Here is a 23,500-nt window from a genome sequence, read left to right as displayed (position 1 = left end):
AGTTGCTTTTCTCTGCAAAGTGTTCCTAAAATTGGGGGCATAAAGGTTTAACTTAATTTTAATTGCATAAATGGTGGGGGTATGGGGGAATCTTATCTTTAAACAACAACAAACAGCCTTACTGAGTGATCATTCCCTGATTTGGGGAGGGAGGGAACTGGGGATTTCAATATGAAATTTCGTGTGTCAGGTATTTGCAGCTCGAGGCATTTCTCCTTTCTCTCATCTAAATGATTCTCCCTTCCCCCTCTCACTTACCTGTCCTGTGTGTTGCTAACTGCTGCAGACAAATGCCTACATTCTGGAGGTGTGGCCCCTTAAAGACACACACAGCTCCAACTCCCTAGAGGACACATCCCAGCCACTGTCAAAGAGCTTTTTAGCTACCACTTTGTCACACACGTTTTCAGCACCACCCTCTACACTGACTTTAATTCTTCCACATTTTGAAAATGATTTTTTTTCTTATGAAACACTGCAAGTTCCTTGTTTAAATGCCCCAAGAATCAGAGTTTGTTATTATTCGGGTGACCTAATTTTTTTAAATCACTTCTTCTGGTACAATAATGATTTCCTAGAGTTTTACTCCCCAGGAAAGCACTATTCCCAGCTTCTGCCATCCTCTGAGATTACTGCCACTTAAAATAAGAGGAAGAATGCCTTATGACACGTACTTTGTTTTTAATCCAATTTCACTGTTCTTTAAGGAGAAAAAGAATAAGTGTTCTTATTTTCAAATGCATCAGTTTTGCTCATAGGTTTCAGTCATTAAGCTCAATCAGTCAAGTTCATGGTTTTTCTTCCTGGGAGCCTGGGCAAGCATATGGTGGCTGAGACTACCCTTATGATCAGAGAGAATGGCCACAAGTTTTCAAAAGAATCTTCTATTAAACTGATTTGATTTAAAATCAATTTACTCGATAAAAAAGTCACCTATTTTTTAGGTGAATACAAGATGGCCCTATTTTTCTCCTCATACTTTAGGATTTGCAAAAATTAAAATATAAGCAAGGCATTATACTGGCTGAAAAGTTAAAAAAACAGATTGGGCAAGAAAAATAAGTTAAAACAATCCAAACTCTGCCCTCCAGTGACACTTTGTCTTAACTCTTTTCCTGGTTCTCTTGTGCAGATATAAAAACCACATTTGCAATCCCAATGACACAACAAGCACGCAAGCACCATGTGTGGGGCCCTCCTCCACTAAGCACTGTACATGGACCGTCTTGTTTGATCCAAGCAACAGACCAGAAAACAGGAATTACTACTGCTCCCATTTCACCGATAAAGAGAAAAGGCCGCACGGTTAGGGACAAGTGACTTGAGCTCTGCTTTAGTAACAACAGCTGCCAAGTAACAGAGCTGAGATTCAGATTCAGGCGCCCTGAGCCCAGGGCTCACATGTGAAGAGCAGGCCAAACCATCACTTAGGATACCACACAATGCAGGACAAGGGCTGAGCACAGAACCAGACACAACAGTGAATCACTGTGAAAGGGCCGTGATGATGACGTCACTGGGCACTCAGGTGTTAGGGTCCTTCCGACACAGAAGAGGGGAGTGAATTTCACATTGAAGCCACTGGGCAGTTACCTCGGGGGCGTGGTAGGAAACACACTGGAAGACCCAGTCCATGGCAGGCGAGTACAAGGGGAGGTAGGATGGAAGCTCCACGCCCTGGAGCACCAGCTGGTTCTGGACCGTATCCCCGTGAATCTACAGGAGACCAAATAAATACTCAGAAAAGGAGGGGAAGTCACAGAACAAACAAAGAACATGGGAGCGTATCTGCAAGCATCTGAATGGCCCCGAGAGAAACTGCCTGGCTTCTCAGGTTTTTTTAAACTAGAAAAACACACAGTTTCCCATGTCACCAGGCTGAGCTGTTCTGGGAATGTGTGCTGTGAGAAGCAGCAACCTGATAAAAACGGACCCAGCAGATGCTAAGAAGGAAGTCTGATCAACTGGAGACGCTTCTTATTAACACATGCATATTAATCCCCTGTGCTTGTTCAGTACAAGCAACACATTTTAATTGTCTGTAACAGACGGGAGTGTAATTTTCTAGGGATTACACATCTAAAGAGCTCTAAGGCAATCTAGACTTGGAAAACCAACTGGGTTTTATGAATCTGTGATCATGTAACTATCACATCAATTGGCTCTTCTGATAGTGTTCTCTTACCTGTTTGAATGTGAGGAGAAAGTCAAAAAAGTTCTTATTTAGGCTTTCTTTGAGATGTGGAGCCACTTCCATGCCCACCTGTAGCCAAACAAAATGAAATAAACTTGACGGTGGAAAACCAGGTTGCAAATAACATATACAGTGTGATGCATTTTTGTAAATTAAAAATACACATATAGGTAGATATAAGCACAGAGAGGTCCAGAAAGTTAACTTTCATTCTTTTATTTTCTTATTCAACAAGCATATCTCGCTTTTATAAGAAAAACCACAGGAGCTATTTTTAATGAAAAAAAGGGCAACATTTGCAGTAATCATCTTCGCAATTTCCCAAAGGTAATGAAAGTATTTCTGAACAGATGACCAAGGGAACAAATCAATACGGCACTAAGGAGAAATGTACTCTCAAGACAGTGTATACATTCTTTTCCTCTCTAAAAAATGATAAACACACATGTGGCTGTACTTATTAAATGAAGCAACAAGATTCTGGTATGTAAGAGTCAGCTGGGACTTCACTGGGGCATTGTTAAAATATACGGATTCATTCTTTGCTGGGCAGTCAGGGAAGCAGACATAAATTTTGATGTATTTTAAGAAAATTTTTTATTACACAAGCATGACACCTAACAAAACTATAATCCATCGACTCCTTCATTCATTGTTTTTAAAAGATATGTAATATTTTCAGAATATTTATTAGAAAAAAATTTGCTAATCACAGAAGACAGTGGCCAGGGCTCTAGAGTCGGATGGAAGAGTAAAGGTCACAAAAATGGCAGGGACTACATGGATTTAAAACAAAGCACCATAAGGTTCCTCAACTGAGTTCCTCAAATGCACCTCAATTCCACACAGGTGCTTTAGCACAAAAACAACTTTGTAAGAGGAGTTGCTTTCTGGGACCCGGTTTCTTCCAGGGAAGACAGATTTCTACCACTCACCCCCCTCCCCCAACAGCCACTCAGAGGTCATGAAGATTAACAATAATGGTGTTTTTTAGATGTCTGTAAGGAATTCCTTTGACGGAAATTATGCAAGATCCACTGGGGCAGTAAATTCCAGGGGCAGCTCTCTATAGCTGTTGGAGATGCTTCCAAGGACAAGTACAGGGATTTTAAAAAAATATGAACAATTGTCAGGTCCATTTTTACTGTGTTCTGATTCTATTGTTTCCTTCTACTGATCATTTTGTAGAAAAAGCAATAATTACCTGTCAGGCGACAGCAAAGAAAGGCCCAGTGGACAAGCAGTGGAGATGAATTGAAGGGGTTGTGACTTAGAAGAGGAGTTAATCATACTTTCCTTTAATAAACAGCTCTGAGCACCCCCCACGCCCTGCCTACTCACTGCCTTTGTGTTTTGTTTATCTCTTTCCATAAAACCAAATGAGCAGCTTGGAAATCTGCTCAGGTCGAAAAAATCTCTACCTAGAGTAGCAAGGGTAGTTACCCACGACATCCATCTGTTCTTTCTGCCTCCCTGGCACTCATTCTTTCTGTTTCTGGAATCAGCAAAGTGGATTTGTCTTTGGGGACTCAAACTTACCTCTCAGATAAAGAGGTTTGCGGCAGCTGGACCCAGCCAACCCTGAGTTGCCAGGGTGGGCGTGTGACCCAGGCTCAGTCAGCAGGCATATTAACAACAACTGTCACGGTGACTGGCATATGTATGGACTAAGGACCCAAGGTGGTTCCACGAGATTCTGCCCAGAAACTGGCTAGAACCACTGGGGAAAAGATAATCTTGTCACTGAGGTTCCTAAGTTGAGAGGATGGAAGCCTTTCCACCATATGGACAGAAAAAGCTACAGACTGAAGTCACCCAGAGGAGAGCAGAGCTGAGCCATGAGGAAGGAGACAGCTCCCAACACGGCTCAGGGTCCCCGGGTCTGCCATGCCAGGACTACCCCAGGCTCTTCAGATGCGAGCGCCAACAAATCCCCCACCTTTGTTTCAGAGGTGAGGTTGTTATGAACTGAGGTTTTGCCACTTGGAATTGAAAGAGTCCTTACTATTGTACACTGTCTCTTATTCTTTTTATATCAAAAGATTTTCAGTAACTACCCAACCAGAGGAAAGAGTGCTCTGCCTGAATTGGCACAACTGATTTCAGATACAGGACATCTCACCCAGCTTTCCTGGAGTGTGTCTGTAATCTCTCCTCATTGCCACTGAGTTTTAGAGCTGCATCTGCCATGCAAAAGTACTCTGAACGTGAAAGTGAACAAAAGCGTTAGTAGCTCAGCCGTGCCCACCTCTTTTGCAACCCCATGGACCATAGCCATGGCTCCTCTGTCCATGGGATTCTCCAAGCAAGAGTACCGGAGTGGGTGGCCATGCCCTTCTCCCAGGAATCATCTCAACTCAGGCATCAAACCCAGTTTCTCCTGCATTGCAGGCTGATTCTTTACCATTTGAGCCTCTAGGGGAGGCACTTTATATGCAATAAATATCTTTCACTAGCTTGTGTACCCTCCTTCAAACTTTAAAACTGAGCAGGTTTGAGCAGGTTTGCAGGGAATGAATTTTCCCCTCACTCTCTGATTTCTATATAACTGTGTGTCATTAGACACACTAAGAGTCTAGGTCTTTATTACTGACGTAAAGGTAAGTTCAAAGAATGCTACAAAAGGAAAGGCAACAGAGCACAAATACACAAACAAGGCTATCCTTACATCCTCCCCAACCTAACCCACAGGATCCAGTCCAATTTTGCACACAATAGGCCCTCAGCAAACTTTGATAAGGGAGGAGCATTCAGACTTCGTGATACTACACAGTTGAAGCTTAGGCCCTTAGCAAACTTCAACAAGGGAGGAGCATTCAAACTTCATGATACTACAGAGTTGAAGCTGGAGGAAATATATCTGATATTCTTCTATGAAAAATCTATGCCAGTTTCAAGCAGATGGCAATCATAAATACTTTGGCCTCAGTTACTACAAGGGAGCAGGTGTCCTTAATTGGAAAGCTTTTTCTTTTTTCCTTTATTAGGGAACGGACCTATAAAAAGTATTCTTCCTAAGGATGTCTGCTTCTTACTCTGAGGGAAATGATTTTGATTTCTTTGAGACACTGCAGACCACAGGGCTGCTATCATATGCTAGATGTCAGGTAAAAGAAGCTGATCAAAGGTTGCAGTCCTCACCTTCTAATTTCATAGTATTGATGATCACTAGTAGCTCAGCTGGTAAAGAACTCACCAGCAATGCAGGAGACCCTGGTTCAATTCCTGGGTCAGGAAGATCCCCTGGAGAAGGGATAGGCTACCCACTCCAGCATTCTTGGGCCTCCCTAGTGGCTCAGCTGGTAAAGAATTCATCTGCAATGCGGGAGACCTAGGCTGGATCCCTGGGTTGGGAAGATCCCCTGGAGAAGGGAATGGCTACCCACTCCAGTATTCTGGCCTGGAGAACTCCATGGACTGTATAGTCCATGGGGTCGCAAAGAGTAGGACATGACTGAACGACTTTCACCTTCACTGTAGGGGAGGGATAGGTCTCTAACAGTTGCTTTGTCTTCAAGAAGTCTGGGGTTCACCAAGATCCTACAGAATAGGGGAAATAACCCCTCTGAAGGTAAACGATGCTGAAGGAACCAGTAAGGGGGACTCCCACGAAAGCTGACAAGAGACAATGGCCCCATGTGAGTTGAAGAAAAATGACTGTAAACTCTCCACAGGGTGCATTTTTCATAAATGGAAACTTACTAGTTTTAAGCAGGAGCTTCAGGGTGCTTTGAGGAGAGAAAGGCTGAGTGACCTACAATCTGAACCCAGCACAGCAGCCCTCCAAGGCCAGGCAACACAGACCCTGAATGCCTGCCTCACCAGGAGAGCCTCTCCCTGCCAGACAGCCCTCACCAACTAGCGCTCTGAGCCAGCTCTTTAGTACAGAGACCGCAAATCTGATGAAACAATCAACAAGACAAAGAAAGCACATTTTGAGTCAATGAGAAGTAACCTATCAGCCGAAAGGCCTCAGGAGCCTCCTTCCCAGCAAGAAGGGAGAAACAATTAGTTCTGAAACCCAGTTCATTTGTGAGATGATGACCCTAATTAGAGTTACGGGTAAGTGGGTCTACTTAGAAATTAATTTTAAACAGAAATCCTACAGCCCTGCTTTCTGCGGACAAGCTGTGCTCTAAAATTAGCAGCTAATGAAGTCCTTCGTCCAGTGACTCCTGAGGTGGCAGGGAGGGAGAAGCATGAACGGTGGGGGAGGCAGGACGTGGTGGTCTCACCCTGCACAGGTAGGCCCTGGCGTACACTGACACCAGCGGGTCCCCGATGCCCCGGACCATGCACGTCAGCCGCGGCAGACACTCTGAAATCCCCCTGCGAGAGAGGAAAAGACAGCAGCATTTACACCCAAAAGTCTACATTTAGACTTCCTAAAGGTAGGGGGGCAAAACAGGTTTCAGAAACAAACCAAGGTCAAAGCTGACGTTTTCTAAGGGCATGTACCAAGTCTTTCTCTCTTGCCATAATTCATCTTTTGAATGGTTTCTTTCATCTTTACCATCTTTTCAGTGCTGGAGTCTAATCTTCACTTTTTTCCTGTTTGAGGTCACTTTTACTAATTTAACAATTTTTGTCCCATCCCCAGTTATCATCCATCGACAGGTCACTAGGTCACACCTCGCCCTTCTTGGTATTTCGGCTGTTATCTATATCCCTTTGGCATAGATTTACTGCCGTGCTCCACCCACTCTTAACGCCTGACCCCAGCATCCCCCTCAAAGTGAACTGTGACTTCCTTATTCCTCCAGCCACATGGGACTTCCCTCTGCCCCAAGCCTTATTTTCCCCCAACTGGTGAACGAAAACTCCCCCAGGCATCCTCAGATCTCAATCAAACACACTTGGTATACATGTTAAACCCAACTCAGAGCACAAGTCAGCCCGTGACTCTGGGGAGTTATCTAGATGGTGTCCAACACCACTCAGAAAGCGGATCTGGTTTCTCCTGGCTCCACAAAACTACTCTCAAAACAACATCCAGAGTAGCAGGGGGCTCAGGGGCAAGGGCTTTTCGTTCTGACATCTCTGACCTCTTCATCATCTTGGACAGCAGCCACAAAGACACTGAACGAGGGCCCATTGGGCCACTCCCAGTGTGGTGTGCAGCTCCATGAACGCTCACAGACCCCCTTCACGGGGCTTGTTCACCCAGGAGACCGGGGGTCAGAGATGCTAAGTAACTTTCTCTGGACCACACAGCCAGTAACAGCAGAGCTAGGATGTCGAATCCAGTTGATCTTCCATGAGCTAGTCAACCAACCTCTCCCAGCTTGAGTTTTCTTCTCCGTAAAACAGAGGTTAAAAAGTGATCTCTATTTCATTAAGTTTTCATTTGGGTTAACTGAGAAAACGGATGGAAGGTGCTTAAAACCAGATCTGCTACACAGGAAGCAGTCAAAGAATGATAGCTACTACTGCAGCACCATTGGCAAAGGCGTGTGCAAGACAGAAATTTTTTGGAAATGTATGGCTCTGGACATTTAAGAAGAGCCTTACGTTTTGGAGAGGAACTTGTTACACTTCAGGATGGAAGCTTCCACATAGCTACAAAAACATTCCGTTAAGGAAGACATTTTCCAGACTGCCTGTTCCCTACGGGGAAAAGCCTAACTGTTCACGAAAAGAACGAGGTCTGTCTTCAGGAGAGGGGCCACGACAGCTCTCGACAATCCAAAGAATTAAATCAGTGAGTGGCTTGTGGCTTCTACATTTGGTTTTCAAGGTTTTTTTCTTATTTAAATTAAAATTTGGAAAACATTATACGCTGATTTATGATTACGTGCTGAAATTTAAACTGGGTTTTGAGCACTTCCAACTGAGGCTTTATGAGGAAAGGATGAAACTTAGAGAACTAATATTCCTTTTGTGTATAAGTCAGACTGTCTGTTCTTCAACACTGGGGTTTGTGCAGAGAAGCTGGACCCTGCTCCTTTCAAGGTCTTAAGACCAGAGAAAACATAAACTAAAAAACCTCGAAGCATTTTAATTGAGAAAATTAATGTGGGAATTCTTCAGGGAAATAAAAGCCTGGTACACAGCACCATAGTCAAAGTCCCCTCTCTCCAGAGAACTGGAGAGAGCCAGAGTCCAAGGGCTTCTTGGACAGTGTGGCTGGCGCTGTGCTTCCAGGCGAGCGACCCTAACAGGACCCCATTTTCAACAGGAATCTCAGGGCAGCCCATCACATAACCTCTATTAACAGTGTAACTCTTGCAGCCTATCTTTAAAATCATCAGACAGAAAAAAAGGATACAATCTTGGAATGAGTTCCCTGATGGAAGCAATCTTGAAAAACCAATTTAAGCATGTTTCTTTGGCTGTGTCATTTACATTCTCTGGAGAGAAGTGATCTGTAAAACAAAAATAACACCCCTCAGCCTTCCTAATTCTTGGGATCTGTTACAGCTGCTCTGAGTCCCAGGACAGAAAACAGTTACAGTGCAGCAGAAGGGCGGGGCGCCCAGTCCTTCCATGGCTTTCCTTTCAAATATCATTATTACTAGGAAACAACCAGTGACGATGATAGCTGACACACAGAGGCTTTCTAAGGGGCAGGCGCCCTTCAGAGCACCTTACAGACATCAGCCCGCTCAGTCCCCACAAGAGCCCTCCAAGTCATGTACTCTTACGGTCCTCTATCACAGACACAGAGTGAGGCAATGCGAAGTTTAGGGACTTCCCCAGGGCACATAGCAAGCAGACTCATGAGCTAGAATTCAACTCAGGCAGTCTGGCTCCACAGCCTATATTCTTAGCCACTGCCTTTAATTTAATCCAGAGGCTCTTGGTGTTACAGTGATACTGCTGAGAATTCCAGATGCTCGAGGAACCTGCAACTGTAACATGAAATGTGATGGAAGTTTGTGCTTTAAACATCACATGGACCTGACATGTATGGTGAGTCAAGACCCTGACATGAGAAATCAGTTAGGCTGCCATACCACTTGAAGACTTGAGTCACCTTGTGATAAAAATGCTACTTTCCCCTACTATCTGCTCTCTTCTTCTTTAATAATAGGGCTCTCATTTTCTGCTGGGCATACGGCCATCCTTGCAGCTCAGTGTGGCCATGTGACCAAGTTCAGGTCCCAGGATATATACAGGAGTGCAAGGAATTAGCTCCAAGGGAAGGGGCTTGATCTTCATTTCTTCTTCCTTCCTGCTGGCAAGAATGCAGATACAAAGGCCGGAACCTCCATAACCATCTTGAACCACAAGAGCAAGAGAGAAGTCAAGACGGCTGGCACCACAGGCTGGCTGCCAGCTGTGATTCTCTTTACTATGATTTTGAGTTTTCTGGAACTGATGACCAAGCCCAATCAAGGACATACATCTTCGTAAGAAATGGAAAAGAGTACAGAAAAATGAAAACAAACAGACAAAAACTATTCAACACCAAGAAGGCTACTGTTGAACTCTCACATTTAAACGATTTCTGCACAAACTGGAACCCGATCCAACCCCTCGGCGTGCTGTACACTTCTAGGATTCAACCAAGACAGGAGAAACTGATTACTATAGAACGTAAGAAACTAATGTTAGCCTGTCGCCCTCATCATGTTGCTCAGTGAGTCATTTTTCTTCCCTGGTTCTACTTTCTGCTACGTGGTGGTACACCATTAAAGTGATTAAAATATCTATGGAATCAGCAAAAAATAAAATTCTAGGTACTTCACTAGCAGAGAACAGTCAGTAATCACAACTGAAGATATTTCAGAACTGCAATCTCAAGTATTTATCTATTTTTGGATGTTCTGGCATGCTTCATTCATTGGAGAATTATTCACTTGCCATTTTCTAAGAGAAGGGAAATTACCATTTTTCCTCTCCTGGCCTGAATCCATGTACTTAAAAGTAACTTTTTTTCAAGTTCCAAGAGATCTAGATAGGAAAAGATAAGGGCTATTCTTAAATTCATTTGTCAATCTTGCCTTTTGGAAAACAGAGGAGGGGTGAGGTTAATTTCCCTTAATGTGACTAAATCATGTGACTTGAGACCCAAAAGCAAAAATAAGTCTCTGAGGTCATCTACTAAAAACTTTTGCTTTCCAGTTAAGGGAACGGAGGTGCAGCAAAGGGTGAGATGACACGGAATCGGGCTGCCAGGGAGAGTGGGACATCACACCAAGGCAAGATGTCCTGCATGTACATACCAACAGCCAGCTATGCAATAATCCACATATGCAATACCAAGGCTTTAGATTTTCCTTCCAGTTCAAGAGATCATTTAGGAAAAGGATTATGTTATGCAGGACTTTAAAGTCTTACAGAAAAAAGTAAATAAAATGGGAAGAAAAAAATGTTACAGCAAGCTCAATAGTACCTTTCATTACTTCATCTGCTCACGACGGACGTCTCAGGAACCAACTAGAAGTGGTATTCTAGGCTCCAGGGAGATAGAAGAGCACAGCACATAAGAGAGACCCTGACCTCATGAAGCTTACATTCCAGCGGGTCTGGTCAAAGAACAAGACAGTGACCCGAAGAGATGCGAGAGGAAGGGGAGAAGTGGCCAGGTCATGAGGGGCTGCAGCCTTGGCGAGGAGCCTGGGAGTTCTAAGTGTGGCGGAAGCTCCCTGAAGAGCTCTGGGCAAAGGAATGACATGACATCGAAGCACCTGGGCTGCTACATGGAGAATGGATTTAGAATCTGGAAATTAATTAGGAAGAGGCTTCAATGTAAAGAAGAGCTGAGACACTTTCTTCCAGTTCCCACCTATTTTTCCTTTATGGGCTCCTTTTTTCAACCTTGAACTTCTGTGGATATTTTAAGAGAAGGGAGTAGACCAGTGAGTCTGGTTCTCTTCCATTTATCAAGTCTCGACACTGGAAGTGAGACGTCTTTTTATGTAACAGGGTTCATAGGGGTGCCACGTCATCTTAATATGATGACCTGAAAGGCCAGGTCAGCTAAGGACACCGCTTATCCAGAGGTGGCTGTATCAGCCACAGGGAAAACCAAAGACAGGAATGCCCACGGCTAACGAGGAGAACCACAACACAAGAAACCCAAGTTACTCATCCCAAGATGGAAATGAAATTGTTTTACCACTTAGAGTACAGGCTCTCTTCACTCATATGCTGGATGAAGAAATGTTGGGGGAAAATTACCATATCTAGCAGCACGTACTTTCTGTGAATCCAAAGGACATCAGTATCTTTCCGAACCGGTAAGAGCTATGCTTCAGTTAAAGCTCCTGAAGGTAAAGGGCTCAAATACTAAGATCACGGTCTGAACTTGATTCAAATGGAAAGAATCAGTACACATGCCACCAGACTTCTCTCTACACATAATTTCTTTAGGCAGAATTCTGCATAGTAGATTTCAAAAGTTTTCTTTATAATTACTGTTAAGAGTCATCCCCAAGATTAAAGACATTTTTGAGAAAAGTTTGCCCCTCTCCTTTTCAGGTTCTAGGAAACAGAACATACATGCAGATAAAGATTTTAACTGAAAGGGGAGAAATGAAATTATTTTCAAGAAAACAAAAGCCCAATTCAAGGTTAAAAAAAAAACCAAGTATTTGGGGAGGCAAGAATTTAGTAATAAACATGCTAATTAATTAGCACATTTAGATAAGAACTAAAAGTGAATATGAAAATAGCCTTTTTTTTTTGAACTTTCATAGTTCTATAGTTCAAGTAGGGAGAAAGCTATTAGTAATTTTTCCTTGCGTGCATTCATACTAAGTTGCTTTAGTTGTGTTGGACTCTTTGGGACCCTATGGACCCACCAGGCCCTCTGTCCATGAGATTTTCCAGGCAAGAATACTGGAGTGGGTTGCCATGCCCTCCTCCAGAGGATCTTCCCAACCCAGGGATCGAACCTGCATCTCTTATATCCCCTGTATTGGCAGGCAGGTTTTTTACCACTAGAGCCACCTGGGAAGCCCAGTTTTTCCTTAACTAGCCCTAAAATGTTGTTGGTATAGTTAGTGAAAACTGACAGGAAGGAAAATTATTGTAGTAGGTATGAACATAAATGCCCCTAGGGGCCAGGCAGGTGATATAAACATTTCTAATCAGGTATACAACAATAGGAAGAAGTAGAAACTATACCAAATAGCATTTTAAAAAATACTCTTATAGCCAAAGAAAACACCTACCTGGGTTTAATTCTGCCTGCAGGCTGAGAGTTTACTGCTGCTGATATAGCACATGGAAGAAACACTGGCAAGTGTAAAATAAATGCACCAAATTTGCCAAATCCTTAAGCTGACAGAGAAGGCCTTTCCGTCAGGCTGGCCCCTGCATCCCAGTCCTGAGAAGCCTAGAATGTGTGAGGAGCTGTTAAAAATCATTGCAGGTGGGAATGTGGTGGAGGGGAGGGTGGAGTGCAGTACTATCCAATGGAAATACCACATGAGCCCCATTCAAAGAGCTAAAACAAAAACGTGTTATTTTAAAATATACTTCATTTAATCTAGTTCATCTAAATATCATTTCAATATGTAAACATGTAAACTTAAAAATCAGGGAGATACTTCATGGTCACTTATTTGCATTAAGCCTCTGAAATCCAACATTTTTTTTTTTAATACTCACAGCATATCTCAGTTTGGACTGGTCAGTCTCTAGTGCACAAGAGCCTCATGGGACCAACTGTGCAGCATAATGGATGCTGCAGGTCCAGCACTCAGAGCCAGGCTCTCATTTGCTGGTGGCAGGACTGCACCAAGTTCCTAGCTCTTTCCCACTGGGTGGGGCCCCCCTAAAATGAGACGAGGTGATTCCAAAGAGCTTTTCTAGCCCTAAAGGTCTGTAGAGTTCTGTCTTGCTTTCTGAGAAATGTGCATATTAACTAGTTTTAACAACGTGGATGATGGAAGGACGGAAAAGAAGGAAACAGAAAGAGAAGAGAGAAAAAAAAGAGACGATGAACGAAACAGCAAAAGCGAAAGAGACACAGAGAGAGAAAGACAAAAAAGAAAAGGAAAACCAGACAGACAAGACAAGACCGATTAACAGACAAAAAGAAAAGTCAAATTGCAGGTCTGTCTGATGCCATCGCTTCATCCTCCAGGGAAGCAGGAGCAGGACGAGGTGGGATGGCAGTGAAGACAGCCTGTTGTTCTAACTCGAGCAGATAAGCACGCTTCCTCCCGGCAGTGCTAGAACTCAGGAGGAGGAGTGAGACAGAATGGATGCCGTTGCTGCGAGTTCCATGCTAGCCTCATCGTCATCTTTCATTTATGTGACAAAATGAATTTGTGATCTCATTGTCCCAGTATAACCTCCTGAGCGTTCAAAATTGAGCCGCAATAAATTTAATGCAAATATCACTTGGGCATATACTGTAGATGCAAAGTATCTGTTATTTTTGATTTATCTGACATTGTTCTTTAATATAAAATTAGCTCTATAAAGCAATTTGCTTCTTAGGAAAGATATATAGGAAAAATATTAAAATGTCAAGCAGCAGAGAAATTTAAGTTGGTATAAAAGTTCAGTTGAATCTAATCATAGGACCTTTCCATTCTTGCAGATTCAAATTACTTGCTCAAATCCCTAGCTGGGCTGCTTTTCAAAGACTGAGATGATCAAAAAACTGTAACAGTGTTTCTTTAACTTTTAACACACAAAAAATTTCAGGTCTCAATAAATCCTGACTTGATATAAACCTTCTAACCCCGACTTGAGGGCAGAATGAAACCCGTTGGAACAGCTATGACATTACCTGGTAAGACACTGCGGTTATCCACACACATGGAAAAGATGCGCTCGTAAACCAGCTTCCCTGGGGAGAAAAGGACATATGGCGTCAGCATCATGCCCTTCAGGTGCAAACACTAAATTAACATTTCTTAATTAGGGACAGAGATGGTGCCAGCGCCAGGATGAGCTTCAACTTGTGAGAGTATGCTGCCACCTAGTGGACCCAATGTTTAAGCCATGATTCTTCTCGATTTTAATTAAAACAGGGAACTTCACTTTCTGTGAAGAGGCAGAAAAGTGATCCTTCACTTATGCCAGGCAAAGTAAGTCAGACAGAGAAAGGCAAATACTGTCTTTCACTTATATGATTTCACTTATATGTGAAATCTAAAAGCAAACCAACAAACAACAAATAACAGAGAGTAACAGATACAAAGAACAAACAGGTGGTTGCCAGGGAGGAGGGGAAGGAGAGAAACAATGAGGGAGATAAATGACTCATGCGTATGAAATGTAGTTATGGGAAATATAGACAATAATTACGTATTATCTTTATATCATGATAAATACTAATGACTTATTGTGGAGATCATTTTGAAATCACTGTGTTATATAACAGGAACTAACGCACGTCAGTTTTACTTCAAAAAGAAACAAGCAGAGCCTGGGATCTACAGGCTCTGTGGTGGGGTCAATGGCAACCTCCAAGAGGGCTTACGCCAAGGGGAACCTTCCAGGACTGCAGCGGCTAGTACCCGTTCCCAAGGTGAGCCACCTCCTCAAGGTCTCCACAAGAGACTCTCCAACACATCTGATAGGCTGAAAGTGTTAGCCACTTAGTTGTCCAACTCTTTGCAACCTCATGTACTGTAGCCCACCAGGCTCCTCTGTCCATGGAATTCTTCAGATGAGAATACTAGATTGGGTTGCCATTTCCTCCTCCAGGGGATCTCCCCAACCCAGGGAATGAGTCTCCCGAATCTTCTGCACTGCAGGCAGATTCTTTACCACTAAACCACCAGGGAAGCCCCTGAGGCACTTGAAAATATGCTTGTGTGGAATCTGTCCTCAGAGGTTCTAATGTAAATGGTCTGGGGCACAGCTTGGCCACTGAAAGTGTTCTTAAAGCTCTCCAGGTATGTAACTGAAGACGAGAACCACAGCTCCAAACCATGGATTCAATTTAGAAGTTCCTAAGAAGCCTCAGGGACCGAGCCCCAGTTCTCAAAGCTACCTGCCTTTGACCTCCTGGCAGAAAGCATTTGGTTACCTGCAGTCACAGGCTCTCCAAGGCAGCCACATCTGATGCCGAGAGAGGCCTCCTGAGATGGGCACAGAACTCCGAGCACTGGGACTGCATGTGCACAGCACAGCAGGCCACGCTGGGCAGCCGTGTGACTTCTCACACCTCCTCAGGTGTGTGGACCCAACTTCAGAGAACCCAATGCCTTTACTCCACAAAAAGCTTACCATCTCTCCAAAACCGGCCTTCTTTTTTTTTTTTTTAAAAAAAGACATTTTTGTATTTCACCTTCATATTCTAAGGGGCCTTTAACTACTAAACCATTTTCAGCCAAAAGAGCTGGGTGAACATTTGTTTTCCTTTGTTAACTTCAGTTTAGTTCAATCACTCAGTCGTGTCCAGCTCTTTGTGACCCCATGAACCACAGCACACCAGGCCTCCCTGTCCATCATCAACTCCCAGAGTTTACCCAAACTCATGTCCATTGAGTCGGTAATGCCATCCAACCATCTTATCCTCTGTCATCCCCTTCTCCTCCTGCCCTCAATCTTTCCCAGCATCAAGGGTCTTTTCAATTGAGTCAACTCTTCGCATCAGGTGGCCAAAGTATTGGAGCTTCAGCTTCAGCATCATTAAGTTAGTGGACAACTATTTTGAGAAATAACACCTGATCCTAGATTCCTTTCCTTTCTTGATTCACTTTCTTATAAACCAAAGACACTGAAATACAAGAGATCAGTGACAACAGTTAACATTTTCTGAGCACCTTACTTTGACACTGACCCTGCCAGTTCCTAGAAGGGGACAGACATCATGTGCCTCCTGCACATTCTCCCAATTAAAATTCTCCCCAGAAGTTCCCAGAGGCAAGGTCTACATTCCACAAGTGAAGGTGCGGGAACTTCACAATGGGAAGTTCCCATTCCACAAGTGAAGAGACCAAGGCTCAGGTTCACACCACCCTGGAGGAGAGGCAAGGAATGCAAGCAGAGAGACGCCAGAGCCCAGCTTCCAGCTCTGCACTACTGCCTCCAGGGAAGTCCCAGCAAAAGCACCGCCACGCCTGCGCACTGCAGACGCCCAGGGCGGTGTCCCGCATCCCCGCCCAGCTGGATGCTCCCACGATCCATCAGCCTCGTCCACCACCACAAACCACCTGCCCTCCAACAGTAGCACGTGTTCCTGTGGAGCCGAGGGTAACAGGGACATATGCACAATGGACCTCCGCACTCCGAGCTGCCACTCAAGCAAGTGAGTCCTGCCCCCTTTGTAAAAGGTGAGAGCGGCTCTCTAGCCCCAAAGTGTAACACGCAGCCCCTGAACATGCAGGCTGCCTCGCAGGCCTGAGGAAAGCTATTCACAACAGATCTGGACAAGGGTGCCTCTGGGAATCCTTTGAATAGGTGAAACACGCCCACCGTTCCAAATTCAAAAAGGCTACAGGAGGTACCGAATGATGCTCACTGCCTGGACCACCCTCGTTTGGAGGGGGGCCGGGGTGGGGGAGGGGTGGAAAGGCACTTTTACTAGTTTCTTGAGTATCCTCCTAATGTTTCTTTAGGCAAACACAAGCGACGAGAAGCAACTGTTCTAACTTTCCCTCCTTTCTTACACAAATGGAACATACTCTCATAGCTGTTCTGCATCTCGAGTTTTTCACCCAACAACATAACCTGGGTACCTTCCACACCAGGACACAGCACGGCTTCACTCCTCAGGGGCTCCTAGCGCTGAAGTGCACAGACGTGTCATCTTCTGTTTAACTGGTCCCCTCTGGACAGTCACTTGGGTTGCTGGGATGAATTCCCAGAGGTGAGTTGCTGGGTCAAGGCTACACGCACTTGTAGTTTTCATAGAGAGAATTTCCCCCAGAAGCCAAGTGATGGATAAGGGTTTGGGTAGACTCCGGGAGTTGGCGATGGACAGGGAGGCCTGGCGTGCTGTGGTTCATGGGGTCGCAAAGAGTCAGACACGACTGAGTGACTGAACTGAACTGAAGAGCAATCAAGCAGGTGCTCTGACTGCTCAGAGAGAACTCAATTTGAGCCCCAGCTCTGCCACTCACTACCCTGGGGAAGCGGATGAGCTGCTTTACATCCTTGTGCCTCAACCTCCTCATCTGTGAAGTGAGGATAATTATAGCTGCTGCTGCTAAGTCGCTCAGTCGCATCCGACTCTTCGTGACCCCGTGGACTGCAGCCTACCAGGCTCTTCCGTCCATGGGATTTTCCAGGCAAGAGTACTGGAGTGGGGTGCCATTGCCTTCTCCGGGATAATCACAGACCCTACCTCATAGAGCTGTTACAAAGATGGCGTGACTGAATATCACTAAAGCACCTAAAACAGTCAGGCCCAAAGAAAACCCTTATTTGCTGAGGATTTCTCACCGTTATTCTCAACCCCCAGCCCAGCTAATTCCTAGAATACAGCAAGGACAGCAGGCATCTACACCATACCTCAGTCCTGCTGGCTGAGGTACGGGGTTGGGCTGCCACCACAGAGGCTGACAGAATGACTGCCCCAAATTCTCACAGGGTTAATGTCTGGATCTGGCCAGGTTTGCGGGCTCATCGGCCTCTTGGAACTAGTCTCGCCCAGGGATGCTGACTCAGGCAAAAGAGACTTGCAGGAGGCTGGTGAGGGAAACCAGAAGGTCAATGTGTCAATTCGCCAAGAGAACAGAACCGTCAGGAGAAACAGACACAGCTACCAGCCTCTCTGGCTGACTGACACCCTTGCTCCCTGAAGGCAAGCTGGGCATGAGGACAAGCTGAGGCCCAAGGGGTGTGTAACTGATGTCTATTCTGAGAGCCTAAAGCGCCTGTCTGTTCTGGATCACTACCCCCCCTTCCATCCCCACTGCCTCCCCAGGTCCCTGCCACCCTCATTTTTTACCTAAAATGTTGCATTGGACTCACAACTGGGCCCCTTGCCCCACCCTTGCCCTACAATCTAGTCTCAACACAGCAGTCAGAGGAAGCACATTAAAAACTAAATCAGAACTTGCACTTAACTCTACGTAACACCTCAGTGGCTCCTCACGTCCTCCAGGTCAAAGCCCAAGTCATTTCAACGGCCTACATGGCCCCCCAGGTTCTGGCCTTGTCCCCATCCCCTCACCACCACTCCACACACCTGCAGCAGCACCCTGGCCTCAGTTCTCCAAAGCTGCCGGGACTGCTCCTACCCCAGGACCTTTGCACTGGCTATTCCTTGGTCCTAACTGGCCCCACGTTGCCAGCATGTGATTCATCTCTCACGTACTTCAAGAACTTGCTCACACATCAACTTCTCAGCGAGGCCTCCTCCAACCACCCTATTTAAAAGTGCAGCCCACCTCCACCCACTGCTCTGATTTGGAGTTTTTTCCCTCCATAGCACCAGTCCTCATCTAATATACAATCAGGTTTACTTATGTATTCTGTAAATCTCCTCTTTGTGGCACAGCCCACCAAGGCCTGGATTTTTGTTTCCTATTTGCTGACACTGTCAGTGCCCAGCAGAGCGCCCAACACCACCTCCCCGGATCATCTGAACCCAAAGATCCTAGATGTCTCTTCCTGGCTCAGTTAGTTCCCATTCCCTTTTCTCCTGGAAAGAGCATCAACCTTTCTTCTTTGGGGTATCCGAACTCTGGATTATCTGCACATTGCCTCCTCCAGAGCCCATACCTGGCTCAGGGACTGATGAGTGATCCAAGCCAGACCAATGAGATGAATTCCAAGACTTCTGCTGGAAAGTGTGGCTAGAATTTCCTTCCTTCTCCTGGGACTACTAGCAGCAAAGCTGATAGAAGCTGGGGACACCTTGTGGAGCTTGAGAATGAAGTCAACCCAAGAAAAAGTACTAGAAAAAGCCACAATTCTGAAGATATTGGTTGAATTCTTGAATCTAGCTGTACCTAAAGCCAGAAATGACCCCTGGCCATTTCAACATAAGCCGATAAATACCCTCCCTTCTCTAAGACTAGTATGAGATAGTTCCTCTATCACTTGTTCCAGTTAATACACTCAGGTCCCCGGTCTCCTACACAGAAATATATGGTCTCTCTGAATGACATTTTGTTTCCTAACACATTTGACCTTTCAATGGGTTACAGGCTAGACTTGCCAGGTTGGGAGCCCACCGGCAAGACAGCTAACGTTATGTGCTAACCTCCTCCACATTCAGTTCTCAGAAGGAGACTATCTCCTAGTTCTTGCAGGGCACCTCACTGCTGAACGTCACGTACGGCCCACAGGCTGCATGGTCTGGGCAAACTGCTAATGGCATGATGTCTTGGCCATTGACCATCAGAAGCAGCATGGAGACCTCCTGTTTCTCCAAGGGACTCCTGGTTAATCTCTTCCATCTAGATCTCTCTGCTGGGCTCCCAAAGACCATTTGGCTTGAGGGGTTGAGCACGTGACAAGGGGCAGCCACAGTGATGCAGGAAGACCTCACAGGAGCTGCAGCCATCATCCACGGGGCAGAGGCTGGCGGCTTAGACTAAGGTTTCAACAGAGAAGACAGGAAATGGAGTACCGGGGAGAAACTGAGGAGGCTGAAGAGAAGAACTTGGTGATGGACTGTGCGTGGGGCATGCCGAGAAGATGCTCAGATTTCCAGAGTGGGCAACAGGGTGCATGGTGCTGCCGTTCCCTAGGACAGAAACCCAGCGTGGGTGGGGAAGGGCTGGGAAGAGACGCCGGGCTGAGTTCTGAACAAAGTGGGTTCCAGATGCCATGAGCTGGCTGGCAGTGGATCAAGGCCTCGATAGGACGCGTGCTCCCCAGTCCGCCTCACTTCACTCACTCACCTTACTAGCCTATCAGAAGGGGAGAAACAAGTATTCAAAATTCTTTCTGGAGGAGGAAATGGCAACCCACTCCAGTATTCTTGCCTGGGAAAGGACCTGGACAGAGAAGCCAGGCAGGCTACAGTCTGTTCACGGGGGTCACAAGGAGTCAGACACAACTGAGCAAATGAGTGCATGAGCACGCACATGTGCACACACACACACACACACACACACACACCCCTATATATATAATAGACAGCCGAGAACCTGCCATGTAGCACAGGGCCTCTACTCACCGCTCTGTGGTGACTGAAATAGGAAGGAAATCTGGGAAAGACTGGATACATGTGTATGTGTAGCCGATTTGCTCTGCTACACAGCAGAAACAAGCACAACATTATGAAGCAGCTATACGCCAATAAAAATCAAGTTAAAAAAAAATAAAACTCTTTCAAAAACAGCACGGGAGCAAGGGTAAGGGTGGGGGTTTTGATTTCCCTCGTACTTACCTCAAAAATGAAGCCACAATAGAACCTATTTTAAAGCAACTCGACCATCCAACTTCTGGCAATCAAACTACTTCTTAGATTTAAGATGAATAAAACTAGTACTTACCAAATGTATCAAGTATGTCGGTGATAAGGACAAATTTGCTTGGGTAGAACTGAATAACACTTGTGTCCGAAAGAAGCTTTGAGCACTAGAAAAAGAGAAGAGAAAAAGTCACTCTGTCATGTCTGACTGGGTTGAAACACTCCAAGCCTAGAAAGTAAAGGATTTCTACAGACAAGTGCAGGTTTTTACCATGGGCCAGGCCTAGTGCTAATCTCTGGAGGTATAATTACAAGAAATAGCACTGTGCTTTTGACAAAGGGAGTCGACTCTGCTCATAACAGAGCCTCTTGAGGAAAGGCACCATCACCTGCCTCCAGAAAAGCCACAACTCAGGAATCTTATCCAGAGGGTCTGAACTAGGATCAGCATGTAGCCACCAGGAAAGTCAGCCAGCATCCCTGCAGGTGACTCCATCTTTTCAGTATGGCCTCCTCTGGTTTATCCTCTGGATAGTCTTGATTCTTAAATGTTCTTTTCTATGAAATGACCCCACAGGTTCTCCAGGGCTTCTTACACTAGCATCTATTATTTATACTCACTCTTAAATTTCCTTCTAAAAGGAAACTGGACAAGTTTCAAAGAGTTACATGTTTCTCTGGAACTGAGGACACGAGGAATGTTTTGGGTTTGCAGGAAATTGCTCAATCCCTCCACCATCACCTACGCCAGAAGGTCACTGACATGTTCAGGACTCAAACCAGATTACAGCCACACAACGTGGCCCCGAACACCCCAGATGAAGTCATCTTGTATAATCAAAAACAAAAATCTATCTCTGCTTTGAAGAATTCAAAGTGATACCCTGAAGTCTTTATAGATTCAAAAGTCTGGATAAGGAACTAGATAACCTTTCCATAGTTTATCAGAGATAAAAAAAATGTCATGTAAAAACCAAAACTATTTGGACATTTAGAAAGAGTCCTTTCATATGCATGCACTTTCAATGTGCAGTGAATGGCTAGAAAGTTCACCTTATCAAGATGTAGACTGACATGTGTTTTCAGTTTGGCTTTGTTACCCAATATCTAAATTATTAGATTTATCAAGTTTCTCTTTAGCATTACATAATTAAAAGTAAACAATGTGTCCAGTTTGTGAAGCAACCTCTCATAGCCCAAATGTTATTTGGAGGTTGGAGGTGAGAGGAACGTAAGCTGTGAAAACAACGGCATCGACACCAAGCGTGGCATTTGTAGGCACACAGAGCTCCATTTCCTGACACCTTGCTTTATGTCTTTCCCATGCCCTTTATGAGAGCTCCAACTTAAACAATTACCCCATGGGACTTCAGGGCTTGGAGAAAACAAACAGCTCTGAATCTTAGAGACTGTTTACAGCACACAGCGCTTGGTTCCTAGGGATGTGGTATCTCCTGAGTTTCTACCAGAGCCCCTCAGAGATGAGTTACTGCCCGTGGTGAGGAGGGAGGGAGAGAGAATTCAAACAGAAGATTTCAAATTAAACACAGCTGGCGATTCCCAATACTGCATGGATCTGTCTCCCCAGCTGGTGTCACAGAATATAAGGTTTTTTAATCCAAAGTTAAAGTCATATAATGTTATAAATTGAAGTCACTATTTTGAAGATTCCACAGCTATTTTTTTTTAAAGCTTTGCTGCAGTTTCCTAAACTAATAAAAATCAGGCACCCCGTGGTATGTACTAAAAACAGAGTTCCTGCTCCTCTCCAAACCGACTGGTCAAAGCCACACGTGGAGGCACCAGGGAATCAGCATTTTAAACAAGAGCTCCAGGTGCTGCACTCACACAAGCCCAGGACACACTGGGCTCGTGAAATCCACAATCTGTACTACCCTCTGAATGGAAAAAGCGTTCTACAAACCAGGGATTCTCAGCTTCAGAATAACCTGGGGAACTTTGTGAAATAACAGTGCCTGGGATTCTGATCGAGCAGCTTCAGTGTTCAGCTTGGAAAACAGGATTTCTTAAAGCTCCCAAGTGATTCTAATGTGCAGCCAAGGTTGAGAACCATTGTTATAAACATTTCCTGAGCAACTGACTAGTCAATTACCTGCCTGAAATACTTGCTATCGAATTTATCAACACTGCAGAAAAAATACTAAAGGAATGTTTTTCATTTGTTGCCAATTAGTGATATTCTAGAAGGAAACTAACAATTTCAAAAACTAAGTTGGAAATAAAACACAAAAATTTGAACCAAAGCAAATGAATAAATTAAAAGATAACCTATGATTGAGTACTAAAAATGTATGACTATATATATGGATGGATGGATGGGAGGAAAGAAGGAAGGAAGCAGACTAATCAGAGGACAGTTATTGCCTAGAACACATATTTTTTAAATCCTAAAAATCTGTAAGAAAAATACAAATAACATAATGGAAAAATGAGCAAAAGGAATCAACAAAAGGCATCTTACAGAAAAAGAAACCCCAGTGGCCAATAAACATTTGAAGAGATGCTCAATCTTATTATAATCAGGGAATTGCAAATTAAAATCACAATAAAATATGATTTTATTACCTTCTAAATTGGAAACATTAAAATAGGAAGTCTGCTCATACCAAATGTTGGTAGGCTGCCGAACAGCACAGACGCTCACACTCTGCCACTACGGTGCAGGCTGGCACAGCTACTGCAGAACATAACTTGGCATCATCTGGAAAAGTGGACGAGGCACACGCCGTACACCTGAGCTGTTCTACTTTCAGGTATGGGCCTTCATTAGGGAAACACTTTACATGGTCACCAGCAGACATGACTAGTGTTCACATGGTTCATGATAATGAAAAAGGAAAAAGAAAAGGAAAGAACTGGAAACTCATCAACAGAATGAATGATACATAATTTATGCATCGGTAGATGAATTCTCCTGGAGAAGGAAATGGCAAATCTCTCCATCTAACCTAGAGGGTCAGCACAATCCCTATCAAAATCTCAGAAGGTTTTGTTTTTGGTTTTTTTTTGGTAGAAATTGACCCTAAAATTCACATGGATACACAAAAGGCCCAGAAGAG

General features: G+C 44.5%; 1 protein-coding gene across 5 annotated transcripts in view; it reads right to left on the bottom strand.

Annotated features, from left to right (window-relative positions):
• Nucleotides 1-23,500, bottom strand: part of VPS35L (VPS35 endosomal protein sorting factor like) — a 141,055-nt gene that overhangs the window by 83,975 nt on the left and 33,580 nt on the right. For all 5 annotated transcript variants that reach the window (XM_060405751.1, XM_060405752.1, XM_060405750.1 and 2 more), the window contains exons 8-14: nt 20,503-20,587; nt 13,887-13,946; nt 8,463-8,559; nt 7,706-7,753; nt 6,430-6,523; nt 2,186-2,263; nt 1,594-1,716 (exon numbers count right to left, since the gene is read on the bottom strand). In XM_060405751.1, coding sequence (XP_060261734.1) covers nt 1,594-1,716; nt 2,186-2,263; nt 6,430-6,523; nt 7,706-7,753; nt 8,463-8,559; nt 13,887-13,946; nt 20,503-20,587 — 585 coding nt within the window. The remainder of the gene's footprint in view (nt 1-1,593; nt 1,717-2,185; nt 2,264-6,429; nt 6,524-7,705; nt 7,754-8,462; nt 8,560-13,886; nt 13,947-20,502; nt 20,588-23,500) is intronic.

Source organism: Ovis aries, chromosome 24 (genome assembly GCF_016772045.2).
Source record: "Ovis aries strain OAR_USU_Benz2616 breed Rambouillet chromosome 24, ARS-UI_Ramb_v3.0, whole genome shotgun sequence".
Taxonomy (NCBI): Eukaryota; Metazoa; Chordata; class Mammalia; order Artiodactyla; family Bovidae; genus Ovis; species Ovis aries.
Note: the sequence above shows the minus strand (reverse complement) of the source record. Positions and strands in the feature narration are given on the sequence as shown.